Here is a 7,577-nt window from a genome sequence, read left to right on the forward strand (position 1 = left end):
CTCGCTCTCTGCCCTCTTCTGAGGGCTGACTCCCGAGCCTGGCCTGCCAGCCCAGGGCCCTCTGAGTCTGTGGACAGCCCCCACCTCTCCACGTTTCAGAGGGGCCCCTGTCCTCCCAGTGATGTGAGCGCCAGCGGTCCTGCCTGGAAGGCACCACCTGTCAGAGTTCCAAGGGGAGGGTGCGGCCGTGTGGGGGGTGGGGGTGGCAGGTGGTTACAGAACGGTGGCGTCCCCTTCCTTACGCACAGCAGGGGATGAAGCTGGAACTCGGGGACCTGCGGAGACACACCAGAAGACCCGCGTGCACGGACGCACACAGCCCCTGGGGCCTCGTAAAAGGGATTCCAGGCGCTCTTGGCCTGGCTAGTACAAGTCCTGCTCCCCCAGGGCCAGCACAGGGGGAGCTATGCTGAGGAGGATCCATGCCTGGCCCAGGGCCCTGCCTCCTCGAGAAAACAGCACCATATTAGCACTTGGCCTGTGTGACTGGGGTGGGCGGGCCCTGGAAGCCAGAGGAATGAGCCCCCTTTCTGCTGGACCCCAGAGGGCACCCCCCGCCCAGGCACCTGTCCACCGCTCCGCCCGTGCCCACTGGCTCCTGCCTGGGACCTTGGAGGGGGGAGGCGAGAGCACCACAGGAAGGGCAGGGCAGGGTGGGCTTCCAGGTGGGAGTGGGGGAACATACCAGACCCAGTGGCCGGGCCTGGTGGCTAGCTCAGCATCCCCCCTCGGCTGTCCCACACCCCTTACTGCCCTGAGTGGGTCCCAGAGTCACTTAAACCGTGCCAGGCACTGTGCTAGGCCCCTCCAGTCTCAGCATGGCCCTGGAACGTTCTAGCGTCCTTTCTGCTGTACCAACGAGGACTGCAAAGCACAGGCCACCTGCTGCCCAGGCGCAAAGCCGGGTGCAGGTGCCGATGGGCCCCAGGCTGCCAGAGCGTCAGGACCTCCACACCTGTAAGACCATCTGCGGGCACCGTCCATCAGCAAGGTTCAGATGCATTTTTTCCAAAACCAAGCAAGTCACTCAATTCTGACACGACCTGGAGACAGCATTGGATCTCCCAGGATAAGGGTTCAGTCTTAGGAGGCTGTCCCTCCCCTTTAGGGCCAATTCCAAGTCCAGGTTATGACCTGTGCTTCTGACCGACCAGTGATAATCAGGGATTCCCATGACCACCTCTTCCGATTTCGTTAATTTACTAGAGTGGCTCACAGAACTCAGAGAAACATTGCGTTTTACTAGATTACCGGTTTATTAGAAAAGAATATAAATCAGGAGGAGCTCGATGGAGCCGGTGTACGGGCCCAAGTCGGGAGAAGGGGCACCCCAGTCCCCCAGCACTTCCGTGGGTTCACCGACCCCCCAAGCTTGTCAAATCTTGTTGGAGTTGTTATACAGCTTAATCTGTAGCCCCCCTTTCCCTTCCTCAGAGGTTGTGTTACTGAGGGTCCCACTCAGTAATCATGGACCATCCGGTGACCAGCCCCATCCTGAGGCTGATCTGGGGCCCCACAGCGATCAGCATGAACGCAGGTGTGATCAAAACGGGCTCTGTTGACAAAAGATGCTGCCATTCAGGAAATTCCAAGGGGTTGAGGAGCTGTGCCAGGAATTAGAGATCGGGACCAAAATGTATTACACCGCACCAGCATCGGCCCCACCTCGTCTTCAGAGACCCCCTCACCACCCTCGGAAAAAGGTCCCTTTCCCGGACCCTTACTCCTCCACAATGCTGTCACCCCTGCAGCCCTGGAAGCAGAGACCTGTTCTCTCAGCCTGGACCCTGGACTCTTAGGCAGTCAGACCCCGGGCTGTGACGCCAGGCCTCCCAGGTTCAAGGCCCAACTCTGCAGCTTTCTGGCTGTGGGACGTTAGGCCGGTGACTTGCCATCTCTGGCCCAATTCCTCACCTGTGAGCCTGGGGCACCTACCTCACAGGCACCTTTCGGGGGGTGGGGTGGGGTGGGGGGACAGGGCAGGCAAGCCTGAGAGCAGCTTCTGGCACAGGGTGGCCCTTGAGTATCACTTCTTTCGGACCGCCCCCCAGGAAGCCTTCTCTGGTCACCCCGGGCTCCATTGGCCCCATTTTCTGTTGTGCCTGTAAATGCCTGGCCAGGTGTCTGTGGGTTCATCCGTGTGCCTCGGGCCCAGTACTGCCATGGTTTCACCCCGAAAGCCTGTTGCATGGACAAAATGGACAGTTTGAAGGACTAACCAAACCCCATTTCCAATGGCCCGCCAGGCCACCTCTGAGTGCTTCAGTCTCCCCCTCTCCCTCACTGAACCCCTGGGCCTGACCCAGAACCCAGGAAATCACAAAGAAGCAGGAGTTTGCATCAGCTGCTTTATTTAGGGGCTCGTGACCGACGGCGATCCCCAGCCCAGCCCCTTCCTCCTCTACAAAAGCAACTAAACAGGAAAAGGGGCTGTTCTGCCAGGTCCCAGCCACGGGGCCTGTGGGACTGTGGCTTTGAATCCCAGGCCACAGGCCTTGGGAGGCAGGGGAGGCGCGGGGGGCAGTCCAGTCCACACGGTGCTGGTGAGAAGGGTGAGGAGGCTGGAGAGTCCCTTGGCAGCCTCTGCTGGGCTTGTCCTTGCCCAGAACGTCAGGACGCGGGCCCCGAGGAGGAGCAAGCAAGTTAAAGGCTTTCAGAGCCAAGGGAAGCACTTCAGGCCCCCGGGGGGGCCCAACAACCCCGCCTCAACTCCAGTCCGTGCCCACAGGCACGCTGCCACGGCCACACTCACACCCACACCCACTCCATACACGCAGAGGGCTGTGAAGGCCCTGGACCCACACCGCGGACCCTGGAATGTCTCTGGATTGGCACCCAGCGGGGCAGGTCCACGGCAGGCAGGGTTGCCGCGGGAGCGGGTCCTCTGCATCGCTACTGGTTGGCTGCCTCGCAGGCATCTATCCAATCGCTGTACACGTCCACCGGTTCTGACAGATCTGGGCCGCTGAGGTCAAGGGCAACTGGTGGCATTGGGCCCCTTCCCTGTACGCACCCCTCTCACTGGTGTCAGCCGGATCCCCGCCCCGCACCCTACGCAAGTCAGCAGGTGGTGCCTTGTCTCCAACCCCCCGCCCCCCCCCTCCCCGCCCCAGGGAGGTCACGGCCCACAAAAGCGTAAGCAGGAGGGCCAGAGGAGCAAAGACTGGATCCAGTCCCCTCGCCCCTGGCCAGGTGCCCTAGAGCAGCCCACCCGGGGCAGGGGAGCCCTGACTGCCCCCACCCCTCCCCACCCACCCCACTTCCCCGCAAGAGCCTGGTTGCCCAAGGATACATGTGATGGGCGTCTGGAACTCCTCTAGGCACACGGTACACGAGATGACTCCGGTGTTGCGGGCCCGGTCCCTGGAACAGGAGGAGGAGGGGCTGGTGAGAAAAGGAGGCCGCGTCTATGGGTGACGATCGCCCTAAGTGGGAGGGCCTGGGGCAGAAAGGATGGTGGGAGCAGGGAAGCTGCCTCCCGACTCTGGGAGGAGAGGGGAGGCCCCGTCCCCCACTCACATTTTCACGTCACAAGACTTCTCGTGGTTGCAGAAGGGGCAGGTGAACTGGGTCTCTAAGGTGCCTGTCATCTTCTTCTTGGGGGGTGGCTTCCGTTTGGACTTTCTGCGCCCCATGTCTGTAGGAGGGCAAACCTGCGGTGGCGGTGGGGGACAGGAGTCAGCAACCCAGGGGACCCACAGAGCCCTCCAGCTCGATGCTCTAGGGGGCAGGCTGGGAAGAAGGCTCCGCCTCTGAGGGATGAGGCTCCCAGTCCCCAGGTAGGCGGCGGATCCAGGCACACTCTGGGCGGGGGATGGGAGCAGGCTCTGGCAACAGGTGGCCCGAGTTCTAATCGTGGCCCTCCACTTGCTGGGTGGCCCCGGGCAGGTGACTTAAGCTCTCTGTGCCTCAGTGTTCTGTCAGTAAAACAGATGAGGCTGCTACCCACGGAGGGGTCTGTGCGGCTGCCATGACAAACGGTGCACGGAGTGCTGAGCACGGGACCCGGCCCCCCCATCCTCAGCACCCAGGCAGGACGCCACTGCTCCTGGTGAGGATGACGCAAGAGGCTCTGACGGACCAGCTGCGCGGGGAGGGGCACAGCCTAAGTGCCCAGAAGCCGGCGCTTTTGGGAGCAGCTGCGCCTCTCGTCAAAGGGACACACAAGGGACACCCAGGAGGAATGACACTCAAGGGATAGGACAGATCCTCCAGAGAAGCCCCCTGGGCTAACTCTCCACACACAAGGGGCTGGTGGGCAGAGACGGGGGGGACAAGCATTTCCGGTCCTTGCCACATACCACGACCGAAGACAGGTGTCTGAGGGCCCCGGCCGGCGTTGGGGGACCACATGGGGCAGGGGGTGGCGAGGGGCAGGCTAAACAGGGAGCGGGGGCAGGGGGGGAAGGGTCTGGATGGATCCTGGGTGGGAGGGTGGGCAGTGGGGACACAAAGGATGAAATCACTGCCTTTCTAGGGCATCGAGGAGTACAGGTCAGGGGTGTGGATACAGATGAAGTCAGAACCACGCCAGGGCTGTTCAGGGTGGAGGGATGGCGGGGGGTGAGAGTCTCAGAGTGTGGCCAGAGAAGGAGGGACCGGGATGACTCCTAAGGTGGTGGGGGATGGACAGGGTGGGTAGGGGGAGAAGGTGGCATCATCCTCCGATGCCTAACGCACAGGAAGAACAAGATGCTCTGGGAAGATGATGGGCTCAAGTCGCAGAGGCACATCTAGGGACAGGTGTCTTGGAGACAGGGGCCTCCCACGCCAGGCACTGAGCTCAGGGTTCTAGGATCACCGTCCCCAGGCACTCTCCCCTCTCCCTGTCCCCTGTCCCCCCTACACTCCACCTGTGTGGCTCTTCCTCCATGACACAGGAATAAAGACCAGAATTCTAGAAGAGCTGCCTGCATTCCCGGTCTTCATTTCCTCCCATTCTCCCTCTACCCGCCCCCCCCCCCCATACTGCTCCCCCCAAGGGGCAGTTCCCCGCCGCCTCAGGGCACTGGACGCACTGGTCCGTCCTCCCACCCTTCCCGCGCGGCTCTCAGGACCCTGCACCCTGCCCCGGCCTCACTGGTGGGGCCTTGCAGTTTCTGCTGCTGCTTTCCCCCGGCCCGGACTTCCGTGATGATACACGAGCCCACGAGCTCAATCTTTGGGCTCCTCTCCATTTGCTCTAATGCCTCCTCTACACTGAGGCTTCCCGATCTGCCACCCTCAACGTTTCCTCTCCGTTGCAGACTGGCTCGTCTACCTGCCTCGGCTACACCCTCACCGGAAGCTAACCCACTTTTTCAACATAACCCGTCCAAAGACCAAGCTGCTGACACCCCAACAGGCCCTTTCCGTCTTCCCCAGCTCAGCAGATAGCAAATCCATCTTTGCACAAACCTTGGACTCCCCCTCGATTCCTTCCACTCCCTCTCACATCCCTTATCGGATCCTGATCCTGCGGCTTTACCTCTAAAAGACATCCAGAATCTGCCCGCTTCTCTTCTCGCCAGAGCCAAAACCGCAGTCCGAGTCCCCAGTCCTGGTCATTTTCAAAACAGCCTCCCTATGGCTCTCCCTGCACCTCCCACCCTGTCCACCTCCCTCCAAATGTAAATTCCACGATGGCAGGGACTTGTGTCTTTTCTTTGTATCCCCCAGAGCCTACAACTGCTGGTGGCACAGAGCTGGCGCTCGACAAATGTTTACTAAATGAACGAACGAACCAATGCCAGGCCCTCCGCTAACCACAGCAATGCTGCACTCAAGGCAGGCCAAGTGTCTGCTTTTGTGGAACTGCTGGTAGCCGAAGGCAGACCCTTAACAACTTAATAAGAGAGATCATTTCCGTTACCAGTAAGTGCTATGAGATGAATCAATCAGGGCTAAGGGAATACTTCCGGAATGGGGCAACTTCGCCTAGGAGCGGGGTGGGAAGGACCCTCTGGGTAAAAGTCATTTAAACTGAGGCCTGAATGATGAGAGAAGGCGACAGTGCAAAACAGTCCAGACTGATGGAACAGCAACTGCAAAGGCTCCGAGGCAGAAGCAGCTCCCCGCCTCCCGCCCCCGAAAGAGCAAGAAGATTGGTACAGCTGAAGCTCAGGGAGCAATGGGGAGAAAGGATCTGGGATGGGACCGCAGGGGAAAGCAGCCGGACACCCCCCCCCCCCGCCAGGCAAATGTAGCCAGTTCAATAGCCCCTGCCTCACCTGCTCCGGGGAGTGTTCTGTTTTCCCGAAGCCTGGCCCTGGGTACCACCTGTTAACAGAATCACTTGAGAGATGCTCAAAAATGCAGATTTCTGAACCTCATTTCAGATCTGCCCCTAGTGGAATGCAGTGTTGGGGGCGGGGGGGGGGGCACGATTTACCCACTGCTGAATCCCCATAGCGGGCACGGTGCCTGGTATGCATTAAGCGCTCAGTAACTACTTGTTGAACGAACAGATAAGGCTCCCGAACCAGAAGGTATGGATGCGCTCCCGAATCTCATTTTATCCGGCGTCTACGGCACCCCCAATCGCACACCAGAAAGGGGGTCTAGCCTGTACACAAAGCTCCAGGGGCCCTGCCTGCCCTATGGCGACCTAAGTCCAAGCGCGCCAAAGGGGCCTGGAAAAGGGATCGGCTCCCAACCTTCAAAAGGCGGAGGGTCGGCGGTCCCTCCAAGCTCACCGAGGCTTCGGCGTCGCCTCCCGCCCTCCGCCTGCGGGAGCCAGGCCTCCGAGCGGCCGCGTTTAGAGGGCTGGGGTCCGGGGGAGTCAAACTCCCCGGCCGGCCACCCCCCCCAACCCCGGGGTCCTCGACGCCTCCTCCAGGATCCCGTGAGCGCCCCCCACCAGTAGAAGATCGCCCAACCCGGCCTGGCCCCAACGCCCGCCCCTGCGAACAGTCACCTACCCTCGCCTCCCCTCGTTTGCGACGGCCTCGTTCACCCGGGAGACAGTGGCTTCCGGCTCCAGCCGGAAGCGGAAACCCCGCTCCTCCTCTAACCTGCGGCCGGGAACGCCCCGCGGGGAGGCCCCGCCTTCTCCCGCATCTTTTCGGTGCACATGCGTACTCGCACACCCTACCGGGAGGCGGGGTCGCAGTACGCCTGCGCGAGGGCCGTGGCGCCGTTGCCTGAAGCGGTGCGCGCCGCCGCTTCCGAGGAGATGTCGCGGTGCCGGCGGTTCAGCGACGGTGGGCTGGGCCGGACCGGCGTTGGAAAGGCATCCTCGCTCTAGGCCGCAGCGTCTGCACGTGTCGTGTCTCCCAGTTCAAGCCTCGGCCCCTCGCAGCCCGCCCGGATCTCCCCAGCTGCGGACACGTTCAAAAGATTTCCGTGCTAAGGAATTGCAAAGAGCAGTACGGCTGAATCGTGGTGATGGGGGAGATTGTAGGACGCTCTTCTCAAACGTTAATAAGAGCCTGCGGATCTGATTAAAATTCAGGTCTGATCCATTAGGTCAGGGGTGTGGTCTAAAAGGCTGCATTTCTAACTAGCTCCCCGGTGACGTCCGTGCCGCTGGTCCGCGGACCGCACTGAGCGCCGAAGTTATAATAGAAGAGATTGCACGGGCAAACAAGGGCCAGATC

At 61.1% G+C, this 7,577-nt stretch overlaps 1 protein-coding gene across 3 annotated transcripts; it reads right to left on the reverse strand.

Moving 5' to 3' along the window:
• Nucleotides 1-2,340: 2,340 nt before the first annotated feature.
• Nucleotides 2,341-6,998, reverse strand: ELOF1 (elongation factor 1 homolog). Of its 3 annotated transcripts, none has more exons than XM_042977297.1 (5): nt 6,900-6,980; nt 6,210-6,258; nt 3,520-3,653; nt 3,293-3,363; nt 2,341-2,957 (listed from the first exon to the last, which is right to left on the reverse strand). In XM_042977297.1, the coding sequence occupies exons 3-5, from the start codon at nt 3,633-3,635 to the stop codon at nt 2,893-2,895; spliced, it is 252 nt and encodes an 83-aa protein (XP_042833231.1). In that variant the 5' UTR covers nt 3,636-3,653; nt 6,210-6,258; nt 6,900-6,980; the 3' UTR covers nt 2,341-2,892. The 3 variants fall into 3 exon arrangements, with proteins under 3 accessions (XP_042833231.1, XP_042833232.1, XP_042833233.1); XM_042977299.1 differs by having other exon boundaries at nt 2,881-2,962; nt 6,900-6,983; XM_042977298.1 differs by lacking the exon at nt 6,210-6,258 and having other exon boundaries at nt 6,900-6,998.
• Nucleotides 6,999-7,577: the final 579 nt, after the last annotated feature.

The sequence above is a fragment of the Panthera tigris genome, chromosome A2 (assembly GCF_018350195.1).
Source record: "Panthera tigris isolate Pti1 chromosome A2, P.tigris_Pti1_mat1.1, whole genome shotgun sequence".
NCBI classification, from domain to species: Eukaryota; Metazoa; Chordata; class Mammalia; order Carnivora; family Felidae; genus Panthera; species Panthera tigris.

Bases quoted from the DNA above. Each gene is read 5' to 3' on its own strand.
- ELOF1 (XM_042977298.1), bottom strand. From the start codon at position 3,635: ATGGGGCGCAGAAAGTCCAAACGGAAGCCACCCCCCAAGAAGAAGATG. The intron at 3,364-3,519 runs GTGAGTGGGGGA...CTCCTGTTCCAG, and splicing joins AAGTCTTGTGACGTGAAAAT to GGACCGGGCCCGCAACACCG. The intron at 2,958-3,292 runs GTATCCTTGGGC...TCAGCGGCCCAG, and splicing joins GTTCCAGACGCCCATCACAT to ATCTGTCAGAACCGGTGGAC.